The following is a 23,369-nucleotide window of genomic DNA, read 5'->3' as shown; positions in this document are numbered from 1 at the left end:
CATCATCTTTAAATGCTAGAACCTCCATCATGTCACCCTGACAGAGGGAACAGATAAAAAGACAAGGGAAATGTGTCTGGAGACACACAGGGAGAGATAGACAGACAGACATGTGAAATCTTCCAACCGGGTTCCTGGCTCCCTGTGGGAGGAAAGCTCCTATCACTGTGACCTGGGACTGTCTGTCATCTGGACTACAGGCTCCTAAGGGTAGGAGCTCCTTGATCCCCACTGCCTGGCACAGAGGCTGGGGCCCAGTGGCAGCTGGGCACCTGACAAATGCTAGCCCGTAGGGGCTTAGTTCTAGGAGAGGAGCAGTGAGAGAGTCCTGGCCCTGGCCCTGAGCTGTGACTGTGTGAGTTGTGGCCATGCCATCTGCCCAGCGTGGGGAGTGCTCCACTGCTGAACTGGCCGTGTCCTTCTGGGACTCAGATTTGTGGGGGAAGTTATGAAGCTCAGGACAAAGAGTCCAACTGTCTCACAGTGTGAAGAATAGTCAAGACCACGGTGCTCTTTTTCTTATGCACACACATCTCTGAGTTACAGGTGTTCCAGAGAAAGCTCGTCCCATAGTTCCCTCAAGGGGACTGCTGTTGCCTTTAACACTCTCCTTGTAAGTCTTCCCAGGCTCTCTGACTTCACCTCTCAACAGAGGACAGACTGAAGAACCATTAAGCACATGCTGAGACACTAGACATGTAGCACCCTTCCTAACCACACCACAGAGCAAGGTATTAAAACTAGCGCCTACCATTTCTCAGTATAAGCAGAATTGGGCAGATTTCTCTTTTCATCATTCCCAAGAGGCCCATTGGATTTAACTGCTAGCCTGGTCATCAAAGATGATTCCTGGAAGTCAAGCATGTACACAGAATGACAGTCCCAGCACTGGGGAGACCGAGGGATAAGGAGGAGCAGTGAGGCCAGTCTGGGTTATACAAGGATACCATAAAACACAACACATGCACACAAAACAAGGCTCTCGGAAACAGCTCAACACAGGACAAAAATATAATCACATTTAGCTGCCTGTGGTGGAAAAATGGTGATGGTGGCTTCCAACTTCCTTTAAAGCATAAAGTACTAAGAATGAGGTGGCAGGAAAGCAGGCCTGCCTAGGGGTAGTCTCACTCTGTACTTTTCGATCAGGAGATCTCCCTTAGGCCTCGTGCCTTCACCCCTATGCTCTGATTTTGTTAGTGACACTAACCACAATCCACACCAAACACCATTTCAATCCAGCATGAACACCAAACTTGCAAACATCCAGCCTGCCATGGTTCAGGGCCCCAAGGATCAGCACCACGCAGCACTCAGGACAGCTTAAGTCCATGGGAGTGAGGCAAGTAACGGATGCAGACATGTCCATCCAAAGAAGCAGACAACTGGCTCCAGGACCAACGCCAAGACAGTTCTCACAGCAGGACCAGGTCCTGTGGCACTTCCCCCCAATTCATCAATTCTTACCAAAACACAGTGCACACAGACAAAGCAAAATACTGCGGGTGGTCAATTTGAGACATGTAGGTAGGAGGTTACAAAGCCAGACAAAGGTCAACTCTATAATCCATGACCCTAATGACCCAGGGAGGCTGTGCAGGTGTAAGCTCAGGCAGTTGCCACACCAGCAGTAGCTGGGAAGGGGGACTGGAATCACTGGGGAGCTGGTGAAGAACACTGAGGCTCTATGACCCAATTGTCTCTGCAAACACTCCCTACTACATACCTGCTCTTAGGATACTGCCTAGAGCACCCCAGGGGTGTGAAGGTACTGCATAGAACTTGAGCTTACACCTAACTCAAGACAGTGGGTACTCTGCTGAACAAGCAGGATGTGGCAGACAGAAGCTGGAGTCTGATGGCAGAACCCAACAGCCCTACTCTAGACAAGAGTCTCCAAAGCAACTTCATTCACCATGACACTTAGTGAATTACGATTCTTAGAGCTTTAACTGGGGCACTGTAAAAACTGAAAGTCTGTGCCCCTCTTATAGCTGAGCAGGATCACGACGCAGTCTATGGAAGCCTAACACAGACACAACGCTTCCTTGCATTCTCCCAGAAATGCCAGGCCCCTTCTAGCTCTTCAAGAGACTAAGGAGTTGAGGGCATCAGATGCAGGCTGTGCTGTCAAGCCTGTTATTCTCAGTCCACATGCTATAGGCTGGAGCCTATGCAACTCCTTAAAGACCCACAAGCAGCCAGGAATGAAGACCCTGACCCCTGTATCTTCCACCCTTGGGAAGTGTCTGCTCAGGGTGGTCGGTGAAGGGCAGCCATGAAGCCTGAGATTAAAGCTTTGACATGCAGAGTCCGGCTAAGAGTAACCGGAAGCAAAGATGAATGGTGTTCATATGTGGAGCAGCTAAGGCAGGCTTCTCAGTCAGCCATCGGAGCCTGTGTGTGTCACACTGCACACTGACCTTGACACCCTAGTCAAGAGCTGCACACTTCAGACAAAGCAGAGTTATTTGCGGGGACAGCAGAGTGTCACTAAGCAAAGGAGTGGGTGTTGAAACAATCTCCAGGCTCCTACCTGGGAGGCTCTTGCCACTACTTCAGAGCACTGAGAAGGCGACTCCTGAAACGGAGCCAAGGGTAGAACAGACAGTGCCCTACATTCAAAATGTGTCTTTCTAGAAACTGAGCCTTAATGGTGAAGGACATACAATGAGCTGTGAACAGAAGACTAAAATTAGCACAGACCACGAACGCTCATCATTTCCTTTATGACCAGCCTACAGCTAACACCAGAACGAAGGGCATCTGCAAAAGCTGGAAGGGAAGCTCAGCTCTGAGCCCTCCTCTGCCCACAAGGGCCCTGGCTCCTGGACATTGAATGGACACTGCCAAGGGGTGGCAATTAGCTAACGTGAAGGTAGCCAATGGCAGCCATTAGAGCCCCGTTTGCCCTGTAAATAAACAGCATGTTCCACACAGTTCTTCAGCGGTTAGAGAACCGCCACCCCCTCACCCTGAAGACAGGAAGTTGTGGAAGATGGCCCACACCCATCTCCAGCTGCATGGCAACAGAAGCTGGAGAATGCCATGCTCCCTCGCCTCCTGAGGCCGGCTACTAAGGCCAGGTGCTTACACCTTTCAAAGGTGACAGCTTCCAACAGTGTCACTGGGAAGTCCACAGTAATGCCACCAAGGGGTGGAGCAAGTCACAAAGGAGGCCAGGCTGAAGAACAGCCCTTCATGAAAAGCACTTGCTTGTCAATCTCTGGCTTCTCACAGCGAATCCCTCTGTACTGTGTACCTGCTTTGGATTCATTGTGATGGGTTTATTTTGGGGTGAGGAGAGATGGTTCAAGCTTACAAAGGATGAAACAAGAAAACAGAATCTGCCATCTGATCTGGGCCAGCATCAATGCTGTCCCTCAAACTGGGCGAGCATTCTAACTAGCAGGGAGAAGAGCAAGGGGGAGGAGCACAGGTGGACAGTTCCTTATGCTGTGAACAGAAAGTAACAACCTGCCCATGGCACAGACACTTCTAAGATTTACCCAAGAGAAGAAACACAGGAAGACTGTGCAGTGCAGGCCTGACCTGGCAGCCAGCCTGCCTTGCACACTGCACTTCCCATGAGGTCAGAACACTCAATTCCGAAGTAGCGCGAGTAGTGTATGGAGTGGTAGCTGGCCTGTGGTCCGGTCTGCACTCTCCACCACCACTTTAATGTACTTCTTCTGCATAGAGACCCTGGTGGCATGAGTACTCACTGTCTAACCTGAGGTAAGGTCCTAAAATCTCAGTCAACAGGGTTCCACTATGTAAGTGGTTGCTCACGCGCACGAACATGGATGCTGCTCCCCTGAAACTATCTCCAGAGTGGCTTATCTCCTCCCTTTACAGACCCACAGGCATTGTTGTCTTGTCAGGGGACACCCTGGTAAAGGTGGCAATCTAGGAAGGCCTAGACATGGCACATGACTGGGACACAGAACCCTCTGAAACCCAGCTTCAAGAGACTGGATTCTCAAGTTCAGGAGAATTGTGAACCTGCTGGTACTCATATGAGGCTAAACCACCTGCTGTAACTAGGGCTGCCACAGGGAAGTGGCCTCATGTGACTGACACAGATAGCTTCCCCCTCAGTGGTATATGGCTCCACCCCACCTGCAAGGTGGCAGGAAGTGGAGTCAGGTACAGGAGAGGAATCCCAGCAGGGTCTCACTCAATCAGAGGGGAACACGGAAGACAGAGAACAATCAAAGTAATCACTACACAAGAAAGTGCCCTCCTCACAGAGACACCCGAGCGATCCAGGCGAGCACTCGAGCACCTGCTGCTCTCCTACAAGACTGCAGGGCAGTGCCCAGACCAACGGCAGCTCCTACTCCTATCTGTAACTCAGGCAGCAGGAAATCCTAGAACCTCTTCTGGTCTATATGTGAGCCTGCACATACATATGTGTACCTATATCCACTCAGACAGAATGCACGCACGCACGCATTTTAAAAGAACACAGTCACCGCTGGCTGTTCTCTCCCCCCAGGCCCTCCTCTAAGTGTAAAGCCAGCCACACACATTTAGCTCAGGGAGGGTCTACTTTGCTCTTATCCTGTTAGGAGTAAAAGACACCCTACTGGGAGAGCAGAGCAGCACACAATCAACACAGGAGGAATACACCCCAACAAAGCTCAGCTTGGGCGGGTGTTAACTGTCATGCACTCAGACAGTGCAGTCTGTTTTATAACTGGGTGAACCTGTGCTCTGAAGTGACTGTATCTGAGACACCCTGAGGTAGCCCACCTCTGAAGAGAGCTCTGTCACGTGGGATAGTCACTGACATGTGCCTTCCTGTAGGCATCTCTGAGGCACATGTCTTTTGAGTGGCCAGTCTGCTCAAAATGAACAGCAGCAAGCTAGTGACTGGAACTCTGGCATTTTTAAGTAAGCCTCCTCCTTAGGAAGAGGTGTGCTGGCAGTGAGATGGCCTGGTAAGTAAAGAGACCTGCTGCCAAAGCTGGGGACCAAGTTCCATCCCAGGACCTACAAGACAGAAGGAGAGAACCAACTTATTCAGACTGTCCTCTGACTTGTCACATGAGGGAACACACAATAAACACAATACTCTTGTGAAAGGAAATGGTGAGACCAAAAGATCCAGTGAAAAAGAAGAATAAGAAAAAAGTACAGGACAATTGCTTCTAGACAGATATGGAAAGAGCTTCTCTCTGACCAACCACTACGTCTTCAGAATGTGACTCTAGAGCCCAGCTTGTCCTCTGCAAGCACTGCCACTCAGACAACAAAGGCCCAGGCTTCTCTCTATGCAGAGAAGTAGCTCTGGGCTGAGAGAAAAGGAGTCAAGGCCATGAGACCATTTGGTACCCAAGGCCCCTGCTCTGGTGACTCAGTAGGCCTTCCTGGACTTGTTGGTGGTGAAAAGAACACATGAACATGCGTATTTTTCCCAAAGAAAACCTAGAGCCATCACTTAGCCAGCAAGCTAATGCTGACTCCTAGTGCACATGGCAGGCTCAGGTCTTAAACTGATTGCTAGCTCCAGTCACAGACTGGACAGGATCCTGGGCACTTGGAAGTGAACTACCACACACAAGGCTGACAGCCCTCACTCACAGAAGTGACCTGTCTGCAATGTGACCTGTGTGTGCCAAAGCCGTAGAAGTGTCAGACTCAGGCTTCAACACTGGCTGTTGAGTAGGAAAGGCAGCCTGTGCTGAGATATGATCCTGTAGTCAGTTTTCAGACATTCAGAATCTATAGACTGTCAGAAAAGGCCTGGGATGTGTCAAGCATGGTGGAATATGACTGAAGTCTCAGGAATTTGGAAACTGAAGCAGGAGGATTGTGAGCTTAGGGCAGCCTGCGCACAGTGGTGAAAACCTGTGTCAAAAAGTAAAGGGACTGAGGAGTGGGGTGGGGGACGTGGGCAGCTCAGTTGGCAGAGTGCTTGCCTAGAGCACTTGTCTACGATTCATACCTACCCCATACACATAAACCCAGCACTGCGACTCACCCTTGTAATAGTGCTGTGGACTTGAAGGTAAAGGTTCAAGGTTATTCTTGATACTTAGCCAGCCCGGGATGCCTATGATCTTGTCTGAAAAGAAAAGCTGCTGAGAAAGGAAAGCTGGGGAGTGGGAGTGTCTCCAGAGTGAATGGCTCTGTCCAGCTCTGGGGACTTAGGTACTTTTCTCTGAGGCCAGCAGATGTATTAGCTCTCATCTTATTCAAATGAAGTTGAGAACAGATGTGGGTTCCTGCTAACATTACAACCTAAGGGCAGCTGCCCCCCACCCCCCTTGAATCCCGCTTTTGTGAACTCTCAAGAGTCAGTTCCTCTGTTTTTACAGGAAAACCACCCAAGCACTGTCTCGAGGAGGGGTGTCTAACTGTGGTAAGATACTCATTTTCCCACGTCACTCACTCCAGGAAGCCCTCTTAGTAAGAACCTTGAATGTCCCTTGAGGGGAAAAAAAAAAATTACCCAACTCTTCAAGCTTCTAGCCACACTAGCAGACCTATCAAGTTTTTAGCCTAAGCACATGACCTGTGCAGACCCTTGCAGTTTATAAGGGTTGCTTCAAGAACAGTATGAACTTTTATTACTGGAGGTGAGCTTAGTCAGTTCAGAACCATTTTACAAAAGGAATGAGAAAAGAGGGGAGTGGGGAAGTGAGGCAGAAAGATGCGAGCCATCTAGCACTAGCTGAGATTGTGATACAAAGCCAGACACTACGAGCACCAAAGAGCAGATTACACTCCCTCCCGACACTGGATGGTCTAGTTAAAGGCTGCACAATGCTTGCCTTTACTAAGTGGACTTTGAGGAATACAAAACTTGGTAAGGTTATTGACTGACAGAGAAGCATGTCTTATTTCCCAAGGTTAAAGAGGTCAAGAGTGGCTACATCAGAGGAGCTCACTAGGCCTGGAGAGAAAGCTATGGTGCCACAAGGCTGTCAACCAAGCCTGTCGCAAAGAGGGAACACTCACACTAAAACTTCTATGAGGTGGGCAGACGCAGCAGGTCTTACAGCACACTCAGCAGTTTCTCAGAAGCCACGTGAAGGCAACACCGAGCTACTTCTTTGGCTCAGGGATCAACTACAGGGCTTCCCACCACAGGAACCCTACTGTTGGGCCCTCCGTGCACAAACTTTCCTGACTCCATCATGAGCTTGGTACAGGGGACCATAGCCGTTAAATCTTTAGACAGCCATGTCCATGCCACACTAGTGAGAATACTTACTTTGGGGGTTGGGGATTTAGCTCAGCAGTAGAGCGCTTGCCTAGCGAGCACAAGGCCCTGGGTTCGGTTCCCAGCTCCAGAAAAAAAAAAAAAAAAAAGAGAATACTTACTTTGTGCCAGGTGGGTGCCACAGTGACCACAGGACATGTGGGCTCTGGAATGGACCAAGATACAGAGAGGCAGTTCTAACAAGCACAGGGCAACACCAGGTAGTGCCCAAGACCCAGGACGGAGTTCCATGAAAGGAGGCACACATTTGAGCTGCAAGGTACAAGCTGGACTGGCATGCTAGCTAAGCGTGTGATTGACAGTGCAGGAAGGAACTTTCCTGGGCACTGCAGGAGAATGAAAACACCACCAGGCTAGATCTTGGGGTTTGTTTTATTTATTGAGAGCCTTGGTTGTTCTGAAACTCCTCTGTTGACCAAGATGGCCTTGAACCAGGATGGCTAGAGATCCACCTGTCTCTGCCTACCAAGTGCTGGGATTAAAAGTGTGCACTAAAACCATGTGTGTCTATTTTAATGTTTACAGAACACCCCATAAGGTCCAGACTCAATGGTGATGGGTGGTGTCAGAGAACATCTTTAATCCCAGTACTCAAGAGGCAGAGATAGGTGGATCTCTGTGAGTTAGTGGCCAGTCTGGTCTACAGAGCTAGTTCCAAGGTAGTCAGGGCTAAACAAAGAAACCTTGTCTCAGGGTAGGGGGTAGGGGAGTAGTCACACAGAAGTGAAAGGCCCATAGCTACTGTTAAAAGCAAAGCTGGCAAGCGCAAGGCCCTGGGTTCAATCCCCAGCTCCGAAAAAAAGAAAAAAAAAAAAAAAAAGCAAAGCTGGGTGGTGGTGGCAGCACACACCTTTAATCCCAACACTTGGGAAATAGAAACAACCAGAGCTACACAGAGAAACCTTGTCTTGGAGGGGGGAAAAGCACATTAGCAATAAACTGAAAGGTTTGGGGGATGGGGGTGGGGAGGGGAAGCCTGACCAAGCAGATTAGGAAGTAACCAGCATGAGCTGGGAAGACGGCTCAGTGGTTAAAGTGCTTGCTATACAAGTGTGAGGACCCCTAGAGCCAACATAAAGCTGGACTCGGAGGCCTATCTATAACGCCGGTACTGCTGTATGAGATGGGAGACAGGAGAATCCCTGGACGCCCATGAGCCAGACATCTTGGCATAGCAGCAGTGATACAGACATCCTGTTATGAACAAGATGAGAGACATGGAAGACCAACATCCAGTGCACAGGTGCACATGCACGCACAGAGGGGCACACCTACAGGTATGCACACAGGTGCACATGCACACACAGAGGGGCACACCTACAGGTATGCACACAGGTGCACATGCACACACAGAGGGGCACACCTACAGGTATGCACACAGGTGCACATGCACACACAGAGGGGCACACCTACAGGTATGCACACAGGTGCATATGCACACACAGAGGGGCACACCTACAGGTATACACACAGGTGCACATGCACGCACAGAGGGGCACACCTACAGGTATGCACAATAAAATAAAGGCATGCGGCTTGGCATCTCTGCAGTATCAACAAATAAGCGCAGGCTTAGTGGGCACTTGGACCACTGAGGTGGATGATACAGTGGCCAAGCAAAGAAAGAAGGGGGAGGGACTCTCAGAGCAAGGCAAAGCCAAGCACTCTTACCTACTCAAAACCCACTCAGGGCACTGCAAGTGCAGAGATCATCCTAGAAGCAATGACTCGGGTAGGATTCCAGGTTTCTGGAACATGCCCAGCCTTGGTGCCAGTATTGGCTGCTGCTGGGCTGAGTTAACATCAACACCAGATGAAGAAGAGGTCTGTGGCAAGCAGCATACACATGCGCTCAGGTAGGCCTCAAAGCGTTTATGAACACAAGCCCAACATGGAAGACACTGCCTAAAGAATTCTTCTGGGGCTGGAGAGATGGCTCAGCGGTTAAGGGCACCCGACTACTCTTCCAGAGGTCCTGAGTTCAATTCCCAGCAACCACATGGTGGCTCACAACCATCTGTAATGAGATCTGATGCCCTCTTCTGGTGTGTCTGAAGTCAGCTACAGTGTACTTATATATAATAAATGAATAAAATCTTTTTAAAAAAAAAAAGAATTCTTCTGAAGAGACTAGAAAAGGGAAAAAGGGGAGGGGGGGTGGCAGGGCAGGGCTCAGGCCAGTGAGAGAGGAAGGCACAGCAGTAGAAGGGACCCTAGACTAGGCCACACAGCAAGATGTGACACAAAACAAACAAACAAAAGCCAGCAAGCAAGCAAGCAAGCAAACAAACAAAAAACCCCAAGGCCAGGGAGGTAGTCCCACACTACAGTGCTTGCCTAGGCCCTGGGTACTATCCCAGTGCCGCCAAGAGAAAGACAGTGAGGAAACTCAATCTCAGTAGATTACCATCCAAAAGGCCTCTACAGGGAACTTCATTTATTTCAATCTCAACACACCAGCAATTAACTCCATTGCTCAATAAATACCGGGCCCTGCGGTTCCTACTAAAATGTAAAGGTAGCAGTCAGGACAGACGCCCAGCAGAGGATCTGGTAGCTGAAAACCAGGAAACCATTTGGTTTTCCCTATTTTCCCACTATCTCAAGTTGATGGTCCAAATGGGTCCCCCTTACTCCCAGAAAGCCCAGCTACTGTAAATATATGCTGGGACAGCAAACAAGGGGTGCAGCTCTTCTTGGCTCTGCTGAAACTCCCTGTTAATTTCCTACCAGCCCAGACAATTTCAAAGGCCTTCACACCTCCTCAAAGTGCCCAGCAGAAGCCTAAATTTAGTTCATGCAAACCAGGGCAAGCAAGAACATTTAAATCTCAAGGGTCACTCAAGATGAGAATGTCCCAATCTCCACATTATATACTCCCACCCCCACCCATCGAAATGAGTCATGGTGTCTTGATGTCTTCTGCACAAAATATAGTTTTCCCTGCTTTGAAGCAGTGGTTTCTAAATACTGTATGTAAGCATATCTTGGAGCATGGCAGTGTCAATTCTCTATACCAGTAAAGGATTTTAGGGCACTGCTGACTTAACAGGACTTTAACCCAATCCCTCACTGGGTTCTACTTCAGAATGAAGGCAGCTATAACCTATATCAGCTACAAGAGCCATCGACAGCAGAACTGTCTTTCCTTCAAGTCAGGAGCTACTGGGGTGGGAGATGCTCATTACCTGAGATCACTCACTGAAAGAGGCACAATCAAAGAACTGAACATTAAGAGAAAGAGCAGAACCTCATGAACAAGCACCCCCTTCCACTACTGAAGGAGGCAGTGTCTCTAGGCACAGCTTCCATCTGGTCAAGCAAGTGCTCTCCCTGGGCTAGTGAAGCCAGTCTCCTTTCCGGCCAGCCCTCTAAATCGCTCCTGTAGTCTTACCACTCCTTTGCAAATGCTAAAGGAGAGAAAGCCATTCTCACAGCCCTCTCCATAGGCAAACAAATCTGACTCATCAGCCACCTGTTAACATAGAGATTAAAAAACTCCGGCTTCCTCCCAGAAGGTGTGCTGCCTGGAGATATTTCTTCTTAAGCTGCCACCTTCCCCAGCACTCAAGCGTCTGCTTCACCTTTTGTTCTTTTGCCCATTTGTTTCAGAGTTTGTAGACAGACCTTGTAGGTCTGACTAGAAAACAAATTAGAATACGGAAATGATTCTGCCGCTTCCTTGCGCAGCTGTCAGCAAAGCCGCGTGCTCTCAGATGACAAGCCCAAACAGGACTTGTGATAATGCTGCCCACTATGACACATTGTCAAGCATTTATTTAAAAAAAAAACTTTTATTTTCCACCAATTGTAAACACATTTCTTTGAACTCAAAAAACAAAAACAACGACAAAGGCTTGGATAAATTAGCCTTTATCTTAGAAAACTAGCTTCAGATTCAGCCAAGGTCATTCAAATGCTGGTTTTAAAAAGTGGCACAACTGAAGCCAGTGTGGTGACACACATCTTTGATCCTAGCACTCTGGAGGCAGTTGGGCAGATTTCTGAGTCTGAGGCCAACCTGGTCTGCAAAAACTCCAAAACAGCCAAGACCTGTTACATAGAGAAACCCTGTCTTGAGCAAAAACTAAAAGACAAAATAAAACAATAACAACAAAAAGGTCACAGTTGTAAGACAAAAGGCTACTTTTAAAATGTAAAACAAGGGAAGTACTTCCATAACTGTCTTAGAAACTATGGTGGCACACTTCTTTAATCCCTGCACTCCAGAAACAGAGGCAAGAGGATCTCCATGAGTTCAAAGCCAGCCTGGGCTACAGAGCACGTTCCAGGACTGCCAGGGCTACACAGAGAGACCATCTCTAGAAAAACAAAAAGAAGAGAGAAAGAGCATAAAATACCCACACTAGGAAAGCCCAAGGTGCAAGCACTTGTGACTAGGCTGACATCCTACTTAACTTGTGGGGCTTAAGTGTGGAGCAGAAATTGGAGAAGAACGAAGAAAACAGATTTCAAAGCCAGCCCTCTCTGCGCCAACAACAATCTTAACACAACTTTAACAAGGCTTAGATGTCAGGGCAGGCCACTCTGACCTAACATCTAAAAAAAAAAAAAAATTCTACCATAACTTATTTATGATGCAAATTTGTTACCAAATCGTCTGTTTCAGCATTAAAGATTCAACTGTCTCCACTTGGGATGGTCTGTTTAACCTACCACCTCCACACTTCAGAGTGGCTTACATGACAGTCTTCATGCGCTGTTGTTACTCTGGGACCCACTTGCATTTAATCTGATATAGAAAATCTGCCCACAGATCTGACTCCTTAGTGGAATCTGTCCAGCCAATTCGAAGGCTAGACAGTACAAACGTTACTATTGATCTATCTACTTACACAGATTACACTAGCTATAAATATATATCAGCCCCCAGAAAGCTGACGCACATCAAGGCCCGAGTAAAAAGAACTCAGTCAAGGAATCTAGAAATCAAGGCCACCCCAAAAAAGGTTTTGTCAGTCAAGAACACCAAACAACAGCCTGAGGCTTTCTACTTTCCTAAGTGAAGCTCAAAATAGATTTCAATTCTCCAGCTGATGGGTCTCACCCGCTGTCTTTTGAACCCATAAGCTGAAAGCAGAATAAACAGCCTGCTCTCTTTACACAAGGAACAGGATCTACTTTGCACATGCTTATTTAAGATGCCTGGCGAGTGTGGTTTTGGTTAATCCTCACAACCCCCGCACTGACATTTAATCAGAAGACTTATTTTCTTTAGAGGACTTAGCTGCTTGTAAAGACATCTTTGCGTTTTCAATTCGCTGTTTCATACATAGAGGAGGGAAAACCCTACTTTCATAATACTTTATTTATGAACCCCCAGAACCTCTCAAGTGGACCGGATCTCAGAAAACAGAAACCATCTCAGCCCACGATCAAAGGATAAACGACAAGGAAAGAGGCCATTTAGAGAGGTTCAGGCAGCTATAGGAATGGGTTCTGTGTGCCCTTCGTGTCCCCTACCCTCCTGGCTTGCCACTCCTTGCTCTATTCAAAGGGCAAGTCTCCTTCCCTAGCAGCCCCGCCGTGATCCCCTCGACAAGGCAGCAGACCCTCCACCGGAACGGGTCTTTCTCTTCTCAACACTTGTCACCAGCTGCAATGATCAGTATTTGAGTGTCTGTATGACTACAAGCCTCTCTGGGAGGTAGGGTAGGTCTACGGTGGCGTTTAACACACACCATCTCCAACGCCTAGCACCGAACAGACTCTCCAGCTCACGTCTAACAAATGAATGGGCAGGAAGGAGTAAGGGGGCTGTCATCCAGGGGCCTCCACGACCGCACACTGAGGTCTGAGGAAGTGAAATGTGCGCGGGCGGGGGGTGTCGGCGAGCCCACCCTCCTCCCCAGGAGACAAAGGAAGAGGACCTGAGGTGGTCCGGTCCAGACAAGGAAGCGGCAGGGGTGTGGACTAGTGGGGACAAAGGGTGGCTGGGCCATGTTGGGGTCGGGTTGGGGGGGCTCGGAGAAGACACGGACCGCGGTGAGATATTGGCGAGTGGGGGTGTCGCAAGGGCCGCGAGCCCCAAGTGGGGTCTAGGGCGGCGAGGACGCGCGACAGGGGTCCCCTAAACCGGGAGGGTCGGGGAGACGGCGCGGCCTAAGGGTCCCCGGCTCCGCACCTGGTAAATAGCCGCCCAGTTCCCAGCCTTATCGATCTGCTCGAATTCCTTCTCCATTTCCATGGCGGGACGGGACGACTGCCCGAGTTCCCTCGGCCGTCCGCCGCGCTAGGCCGCGTCGCTCCGCGTCTCGAGGCCCGTCGCCCGCCACCACCTCAGCCCCAACCTCCCCAGCAGCGGCTTCTGCATGTCAAGCCGGCAGCCGGAAGTACGCACCCCCGCCTCACCGCGAGCTCCGCCCTCTGCACCGGAGGACCAGTCAGAAAGCGAAGAGGCTTGCCGGCACTTCCGCGGGGGCGGGGCGGGGGAGGGGCTTAGTGGAAAAGGCCTGAGCCGGAGGAGGTGACCTGCTGCGCGCGCCGCGTGCGGCTTCCCGGGTTCCCCACTCCGGCCGGCGCGCGCCCGTTGCCCAAGCGACCCCCGGCGGCGCGCCTAGGACGCGTGGGCCAAGGCGGGGCTGGGGGCGTATCTTGATTTCGAGCCCCGAGCCAGCCGTTTGAGTCAGGCGTCGAGGGCGTGGCCTCGAACTGGGCGGTTGAGTGGGAGCGGCGTTTCCTGTCCCGTTCTATCTGTTTTTCTTTTATTTATTCATTTACTTCTTTTGACTTGGTTTTTCGAGACAGGGTTTCTCTTCGTAGCCCGATGTCCTCAAACTTGCTCTGCAGACCAATACCAGCCTCGAACTCATAAATCCGGCTGCCTCTTTTCCGAGTTCTGAGATTAAAGGTGTGTCCCATCACTTCGGGCTCCGCTCTTTATTTTTAACTCAGGGTCACGCTATTCCAGGCTGGCCTCCCACTTGCTGTCAGGCCAAAGATAACCTCTTATTTGCCGTCAGGCAAAGGATGATCTTCCTGCCTCCACCTCCCACATCTTGGAATCACAGACATGCATTGCGGGGGGCGGGTGGGGGGGAGGAGATAAACCAGCGCTCCATGCATGCAAGGACACAATCGGGCCACATCCCAGCAAGCAGAGTGTTTGTTTTAGACAGTGAATCACTCGGTAGCCCGAGCTGGCCTGGAATTCCTTACGTAGCCCAGGCCAGCCTCCAGCTCCGGATCTGCCTTCCTCAGTCTACCGAGTTTTGGACAAGTGTCAACACCCAGCTGCCCACCCTGCTCTCCCGAAACTTTGGAAAGTCCATGGGATTTTTACCCTGGCAGGAGGAACCAATGGGACATGTGCTAGTTTTCTGTCTTTCCGCAGTATCAAGAAAATCCTGACCGGATGTGGTGGCACTTGACTTTAAACTCTTTACTCAAAAAAAAAAAAAAAAAAAAAAAAAAACCTCTTTACTCTCCAGACAGAAACAAGGGTTCTCTTGAGTTCCAGTTCCAGGCTAGCCTGGTCTACATAGTGAGTTCCGGGACAGCCAGATACACAATGTCTCAAAACAAAAAAACAACAAAAAGAGAAAATCTTCCTTGGGGCTTGATGGTGGCTCATAACCACTCTAACTCCAGTTCTAGGCTCTCTTCTGATCTTCAAGGGCACAGGGTATACATGTGATACCATACTACCGTACATACATGCATACAAAACCTTCATACAAATAAATTTAAAAACTTGTTTAACAGAATAAAGAATCTTCCTCACTGAAGTCATCCAGGTGAAATTTCTGGGGTATGTTCAGACTGCCCTGGGTGAGCATTGAGTGATGGTTCTGGTGCATGGGCTCCTTCAAGTATATGTGAAGGATAGGATTGCCTTCCCTGGAGAAACTTAACTGGAACTTGGAGTTGTAAACATCCATTCTGGACTCACCATAGGATAGAAAGGCAGACTTAGGCTGGATCAGTGTCCTGTGCCAGCACTGGTTCCCGGTGTGACTGAGTGACTTCCAGTTTGCTCTCCCAGTGCTGTGGTAAGCAAAGGCCCTGTTTTCATTTATTCTCCACATCCGTCTTCTCACAGAGGCATTTTGATTCTCATCTTAGGGCTGACCAGAGCCAAGCAGAGACAAAGTACCTGTCTAAGGTAGCATTGCCAAGCAGGGCTAAGCACCTGAACCTGTCTGTATTCCTAGCACTTGAGAAGCTGAGGCAGGAGGATCATGGAGAATTCAAGGCTAGCCTTGTCTACACGGTAAGTGCCTGGTACAGAGCAAAACCCTGTCTCAAAAAGCCACAAACAAGACAGTCTGATAGATGGGAAGGGGGACTGGGTTCTAGCCTGACGGTCCGTTGGTCGGAAGAGTATATATATATATATATATATATATATATATATATATATATATATATAATTCTTTTTAAAAAAAGCTTTCCATCCTGGTCTTCTCCACTGTAGAAGAGAAATGACTGTCTACCTCACAAGACGGGAAGATGGGCTTACTGTATCGAGGGGCTCAGCCACTTTTCAAACAGTAGCAAACAGGTAGGTAGATTTAATTTCTTTTGCCCATTAAAATTAATTATATGTGTGCCACAGGACGCATTTTGAGGTCAGATGGAGGACAACTTGCTAGAATTGACTTTCTTCTTCTGTTCTGTGACACCCAGGGACTCAAACTCAAGCCCTCAAACTTGGCAGCTTCACCCAGGGAGCCTATTAATTCCTACTGAATAAAGACAGCTGGTCTGATAAGCAACATCCTTAGAAAGAGAGTGCTTCACTAAGAACATTAAAGTTGACTATCCTGGTGAAAATTTTGGGGACCCCACATTTGGAGGTTGCCTAATGAAAGTAGTTCCCTATGCAAGCGACTCTCGGGAGGTGGGGTCCCAGTAGCTCAAATGTTACTCAGGCTTGACACAGTTTTTCTAAAGTGCCTCCATAGGCCTTGAACTTTTGTCCTCCTGCCTCAGCCTCCTGAATAGCTGGGATGACAGGCCTGTGTCACTGGGCGCAGTTAGTCACTGATCACAAGGCCCCAGACTTGACTGCTGATGCACGAAGCCCTTCTCTGCCTCTTCTAGCTCTGACAGGCGTCACCCTTGCCTGATCTTCACAGGGCCTCTCTAGCTCCTCCTGTCTGACGCTGTCTATTCTGTAAGAACACTTGTCGTTGTGTCCCAGATGTTAAGTGGCCAGTCCAGTAGATCCAGATCTTCTCCGGAGACCCCTAAGTCAGTGACGTTTGCAAAGACTGTTTTCCCAAATAAGGTCACAGTGGTGACGTGACTTCTTAGGGGCCCCACTTAACCCACTGAAGTGGCAGACAATGAAACCCCATGAGAAGTACTAACCCTGAAGGAGAGGCCACGTATCAGTGTCTCACATCCACTCTCCATATATCAGCGCCAGACATGGTGATGCCTTCCAGAGGAAAACACCCGCTTTGTCATTCTGCTTAGAAAAAAATGCCTGGTCCAGGGCTGGAGAGATGGCTTTGTGGTTAGGAGCGCTTATTGCTCTTGCAGAGGACCACTGTTAGATCCCCGGCACCCACAAAATGTCTCACAATCGTCTGTAATTCCAATTCTGGGGGGATCAGTGCCTCTTCAGGCACGCCTGTGAGCACACACCCAGACACACACTCTTACACACACTTGCGCGTTTTGCATGCATGCATGCACTTGCACTTGAACACGTACACATGCACGCATGTGCATGCCCAAAATATGTTTGGGCACACAAAATAGGCACATTCAGATACGTGCACTCACATGCCACATGTGTGCACAAAACACACTTAAGACAAATAAACAAATGTGTATATTTTTAAAGAGAATAAAGGTCATTCCTAGCCCTGCCTGCCATACCCAGATGATCCTGGCGACTAGCCCATCTGCCTCTCCTCCCTCTCTCTCCACTGTTTGCTTCCCTCCATTTTGGGTCCCATCCCAGTATGTGTGGCTGGCTTCCACCATAGGATCTTTGTGCCATCCAGTCCTAACCAGGGCCCTCTGCTTGTGTGTCTTCTCTCCAAGTCTCATGTTGAGTGTCACCTGGTTGGGGAGGGGAAGCCTCCTGTCCTCCCATGCTGGCTTACCTCCTAGCAGTCCTGTTCTACTAGGGCAGAATCTCTCCTTCCTCATGTTTCAGGCACCTGACATTTGCCGAGAACAGAGACTTCTAGGACCTAAGTGTCATCTCTCCCCTCCCTGCCCCCAAGCCCTATGGACAAAGCCAGCCCTGCCAGGGAGGCTCCCCCACACTCACCCCCAACCTGACCATGGCCGTTGCTGATTAAAAAGTAAACAAGGCAGCCATGTGTGGCCAGGCGAGCCTGTGAAATGCTGCACTGTCCTCACTGGGTTCTGGACTTTCTCTTTGTAGGTTCTACTAAGGCAGCGGTCCTCAACCTGCGGGTTGAAACCCCATTCCAGGGGTCACTTTAAGACTGCAGGAAAACACAGATATGTGCATCACAATTCATAACAGTAGCAAAATTACAGTTATGAAGTAGCAACAAAAAACGACTTTATGGTTGGGAGTCACCACAGCGTGAGGAAGTATGTTAAAGGGTCGAGGCGTTAAGAAGGTCGAGAGCCATTACGCTAAGGGGAGAAGTCACTACTGTAAGTCAGTGATCAGTCAACTTTTTAACCATCCCAGGACTTGCAGGTAGAGCAGGACAGCTGTTTTCAAAGCATGGGGCTGTTGCTGACCCCTGACTGAACAAGGCCAGCAAGTGGCCGGGACAGGGACGTCAGCCTACGCGTAGCACAGCTCAGAGCTTAGAATCCCAGGTAACTGACAGTCTAGCATTCTAATGCCACGAAGACATCCCTGCTCCTCTCCTGATAACTCCCACCCCAACCCTGTCCCTTTACTACGTGCAATGACACTCCGTGTCTGCTTGACGTGTTTGTCATCTCTTGGCCATTAACTGTAAATGTTGGGCATAAGTGGGGCTGGGTTGTGTTGCCCAACACCATCTCCCTTGAGCTGGAAGTGTACAAGTCATTTTCCCCAAACCCTCACCGGTCCTTGGAAGGTTTTAGAAGTCAGGATGACAAGGTCTTCTTTGCCTCTCATAGACCAAGTCCCTAGGAACGTCCAGTTCAGCCACCCAGGCTGGGAGCCCAGAGGCAGGAAGAGCCTGGTCCATCTCCCTGAGCCTCAAGACTGGATTCCCTAGCACATTTGGGCACCTGGACTGCTTAGCTGGCCAGTCCCTGAGATGGAGTCACCAGTCCAAGGAAGCCAGACTGTGGTAGCAAGAGACATGGGCTTCAGGCTGCAGCTGTCTGGGCGTCAAGTAAACTCCACTGTCCTTCTAAGTTTTCTGAACTGTTTCACTTTCTCAGGAAGGGTAAAGAGGTACAATCTTCACATCCCAGGGCAACAGCGGGCCTAGGTCAGAGAGTGCAAGGCTGTCACTTACTTCAGAGTCCCAAGCCCAGAGTTCTGGGCCTGTACCAAGTTGCTTAACCTCTCAGAGCTGGCCTAGATAATTTCCTTTGAGAAAACCCAACTGTAAGTGGCTTTTGCAAAATGGGAAGTTTATTGGCTCGTGAAAATAGGAAATCCAAAAGCTTCCTGCTTCAGGCACAGCGTGATCTAGGGGCTCAGGAGTAATGTTAGTGGGACTCTGTGTCTCCTCAGTCCCTTCTCTCTTGCCCTGTGCTGACTTTGGTCCTGGGTGAGCTCTCTCCTGCAGATGACAGGGATGACCCAGAAGCCCTCTCTTCCAGCATATATCCTGATGTTTGGTCTCCTAAGTCCCATGGAGGGAGGGAGCACACGCACCATGTCTAAGACAGTCTCTGTCCAGAGGAAGATTGTTACATGAAGCAATCAAGGCGTAGAGGGTCATAATCACTTAACAAAGGCCGTGCAGCTGGAAGGGTAAAACAGGGTTTGATTGTGGACGGACATCTGGCCGAAGTACCTGTGCCCTCCTCCAGGACATTGTAGTCACCCCAGGAATTTCCATGAGCTCTAAAAATAGCACAAGTGGCCTTGAAAATGCCAATCATGGTGACATCTATTACTTTGAAAACCAGGTGTGGTGGCACATGCCTGTAATCTTAGCACTAGGGAGTGGAGGCAAACAGTCCAGAGAGGTTCAGTGTCATCTTTGGCTATGTAGAGAGTTCAAATTCAGTCTGAGTTACATGGACCCTACCTCAAAATTTTTTTAAATTTAATTTTAACTTAACACTGTGGAAAACTACACTATTACGAATCCCGTTTGAACTGCAGCAAAGAGAAATTAAGCAATTTGCCCACAATTGCACAGGACTTGAACTTCTGGTTCTGAAGTTATGTGAATATGCGTTCTGCACCCTTTCCGGGAGGGAGGCGGGGCTACCCGAAGCCCCGCCCCACTCACGTCCTCACTAGGCTCTTCAAACCCTTAAAGAGACTCTCCCACCTCTCCGCTGCCGGAAAACATTTCAGACTTGATTCCAGGCCATTATAAATAAACACACAAATATAATCCCAAGCTGGCCGTCTCGTAAGAAGAGACGAGAGGAGGCGGCATTTAGGGGAACTGGGGAGTCACGTGTGTGCTGAGAAAGGCTGCAGAGAAGCATGGGGGGGGGGCGGGAGGGTGATTCGAGGAGGGAAGTGGAACCCAGAGATGGAAATGAGGTTTGGCCTCACGCTTTCAGCAAAAGTGGAGTCTGGGAGGGTTGCTAGAGGCCAAGGCACTTCCCCACCCTCCCTGGCCGGGTCAGGGCACTTCCCCACTCAGAGACCAGCGGTTCTGGGTCCGGATCCTGGAACCTGACTGCCTTGGGCAAGCTTGCTCTTGGGCAAGCCAGTTTCTCACCCTTTTCTGTCTTACGTAAGCGGGGAGGATTTAGTTAAATGAACAGGCGTGTCCAGTGCTCTGCGCTCTCGAGTTAGTTAGCAGCAAGGGTTTCATTAATAGGGTTCTTAGGATATCAAGCATAGAGGTTGTGGGCTAGCTCTTTAAAAGTCCTTACATCTTGCCGCTGCCGGCGAGCAGGGCAGCTCAGTGGGTGTACCCGCAACCTGTGCGACTGCTCAGACCGGCCCCTATCCCTGGTAGGCTGTACTTTCCTTGTCTTGATATTGTAAATAATTTTTTTATTTCTTGTTTTTTGTTTTCAAGTGTTGGGCAATTGAACCCGAGGTCTTGTGCACATTACACAAGTGCTATACCACTGAGCTAGGTCACCAGCCCTCTTAAAATAGCTGGTCTTAGAGGGGTGGTCTAATGGCCATGGTTTTTGAAAGGTATTGTCTTAGCGACTCTTCTTGTCTCTGAGACAGAACATCTAACAGAAGCCATTTAAGAGCCAAGAGAGGTCTTGTTGGTGGTGGTTTATTTTATTTTATTTTATTTTATTGTGGCACATGATTCCAAGAAAGAAAACAGTACAACAGAGGCATCCTGGAGTGGCTTCATCCTGGGCAGTGGGAGTGCAGCCTCTCACTTCATAGCAAATCAGGAAACAAAGACAGGACCTGAAACAAAGCCAAGCTATATATATAAAACCCACGGTGCCCACCCCACACCTGATATTCACCAGTGTGACCATATCTCCCTGGTTCCACAACACCCAAATCACATCACCAGCTGGCAGCCAAGTGTCCAAACACATGAGGCTCTAGGGGACATTTTATTAAAACCCCAAACCGGAACACCTTTGGAGCAGTTTCTGTCTTTGAAATGGAGTAGTCTTGTGCTGCCATTCTGAGAGAGACCAGAGCAGCTTGCAGGAGTCAGTGATCTCCTCCTGCCATGCTGGTCCTGGGGACTGAACTCAGGTCATCGAGCTTGCAACAACTGTCTTGACCCGCAGAGCCATCTAACTGGCCCAGTAATAAGAATTGTTAATAGAGGGGTTGGGGATTTAGCTCAGTGGTAGAGCGCTTGCCTAGCAAATGCAAGGCCCTGGGTTCGGTCCCCAGCTCCGGAAAAAAAAAAAAAAAAAAAGAATTGTTAATAGAATGGCGACATATACTGGGCATAAACCTCAGGTCAGCTCCAGGGCTAAGCAAGCCTCTCTCCAGTTCTCTGCAGTAAGCCAGTGGGAGAAAGCTGGGCCTGGAGTTGTCTGGTCCATAACAGCAAGGGGATGGTATGTGCACAAGCCGGGCAGATCTGTGACCTGGCTGGGCCCTTGTTCATGTCCAGGTGTGTGTACATGTGTGTGGAGGCTAGAGGAAACTTTGGGTGTCATTCCCTAGATGCTGATGTATACGGAATAGTTATATCATATTATTCATGACTTTGTTATTGTTTCCTGGGGACATGAGATATTTGTGTCAAGTTGACAAGGGGTGGATCGTAGTGGCTATTCCTGGTTGTCAACTTGACTATATCTGGAATGAACCACAATCCAGAACTGGAAGGCTCTCCTGTGATCCTGATCTTGAGGCTGGGAGATACGAGTATCTGACCTGGATCTTGGTAGGGAGATCTCTATGGAGGCAAAATGACTATGAATCCCAGGAGCCTAAGGCAAGGAGATCTCAGAGTTCAAGGTCATCTGAGACAAAGCAAGTCCCAGATCCAGGCTTGGTGGGACTGGTCTGGACCGCGTCGACGTGTGGAGGCTGGCAGTTCAACAAGCCCCAGGGATTGGCCTGACTCTGTTTCCCCAGCATTGGGATTATAAAAGTAGCCACTCAGCCTGGATTACACCCCCTCCCCTGCCCGTAACCACCTGAGTTATGGAGATTAAATGCAGGTCCTTGTGCTTACGTCACCACATATCACTGAGTCATCTTCTCAGCCTTTTATTCTGAGACAGTGACCAGGGTCACACCCTCCTCCCCGTTGACCTTGAACTCTTTGTCTTGGTGGTGGTTGGTTGGTTGGTTGGTTGGTTGTTTTTGCTTGTTTTTTTAATTTTTTAAGACCGAGTTTTCCTGGCTGTCCTGGAACTCACTCTGTAGTTCAGGCTGGCCTCAAACTCAGAGATCCACCTGCCTCTGCCTCCCGAGTGCTGGGATTAAAGGGGTGAGCCACCACTGCTTGGCAGACTTCGAACTCTTGATGATCCTTTCTGCTTCAGCCTCTTTGGTGCTGGGGTCACAGGTGGGTGTCCCCGTGCCCAGCTTCCCTCTGTGCATGTGGAGATAGAACGGCTCCTGTCGGAGATCCCCAATGAGGACAATTTAGATTCCTTTGTGATGGAGGAAAGCCACAGAGAGGATTCCCATTTGGGATATGTGAAGATTGAGGGACCTGGACTTGGGAAATGTATTGCCAACTCTCCAGATGGCCTCACCCAGACTGCAGAGAACCATGGAAGACAGGAGCTTTAGTTATCCCTGCTGCCCATGACCTGGGGTGGGCGAGGAAGCCAGACCCTTAGTGGGCAGGGTAGGAACTTTCCTTTTATTATTGAGGGTGGGGAGGCAGAGAGGAAGAAGTGGGCTTAGAGCAGCTTCTCTAAGACACAGATTGGCTGTCACAGATTAGCAGCTAACCTTGAGAACGTGAGACCTGCAGGAGGACATGCAGGAAACACTTAACATGGCCCCAGAAGAACGGGCTTGTGGCCCCGTGGATGAAACTGCGGACAACTTTACTGTGTGGCTCCGTTTTCTACCTTGTGTCACCCTGACAGCTCCAGACAATTGCACTTGCAGCCATAAGTTCATCCACGCTATTGGGCTCAGATCCTAAATTGAATCCAATATCAACTCTCTTTCACACAAATGGGTTTGAAGCTGGACGCTGGCCCATCCAGTTATGGACTACATTCCCAACATCCTTTGCAGCTAAACGCGCCACTTTGGTGCGAAGGCTGAGAGAGAACTTCCTGTGATCCACTTCTAACGGGGCGGGTGCGTGGCCAGGGCGAGGCCGGGGCGGGGCCAGGGCGAGGCCGGGGCGGGGCCAGGGCGAGGGGGGAATATATGGGGGGGTTCATACAGCCCTCTCTTCTTTACCTTCTCTCCATTCTTCTGCTTAGACTATAATATACTGGGGCACGAGTTTGAACTGTGCGGACAACCTAGTGGGAGGATGGATAGGAAGACCTTTCTCAGTCTCAGACTGACCACACTCAGCCGGTTATGTAAGAGAGATGTCCAAAGGACCTGTCCGCATCCACTGTACCTAGTTCCTCTCCCCCCAAGGGCTTCCAGCTCTATCCTCACTGTCACCGT

General features: G+C 49.5%; 1 protein-coding gene across 3 annotated transcripts in view; it reads right to left on the bottom strand.

The window, feature by feature from the left end:
• Ptpn1 (protein tyrosine phosphatase, non-receptor type 1) overlaps positions 1-14,664 on the bottom strand; it is a 49,837-nt gene extending 35,173 nt beyond the window's left edge. For 2 of the 3 annotated variants that reach the window (XM_063283103.1, XM_063283104.1), the window contains exon 1: positions 13,380-14,664. In XM_063283103.1, coding sequence (XP_063139173.1) covers positions 13,380-13,442 — 63 coding nt within the window. In that variant the 5' untranslated portion in view covers positions 13,443-14,664. The remainder of the gene's footprint in view (positions 1-13,379) is intronic. The other variant, NM_012637.2, reaches the window with a different exon arrangement.
• Positions 14,665-23,369: the final 8,705 nt, after the last annotated feature.

This window comes from Rattus norvegicus, chromosome 3 (genome assembly GCF_036323735.1).
Source record: "Rattus norvegicus strain BN/NHsdMcwi chromosome 3, GRCr8, whole genome shotgun sequence".
Taxonomy (NCBI): domain Eukaryota; kingdom Metazoa; phylum Chordata; class Mammalia; order Rodentia; family Muridae; genus Rattus; species Rattus norvegicus.
The sequence above is the reverse complement of the archived record's forward strand: the minus strand, read 5'-3'. Positions and strand labels throughout refer to the sequence as shown.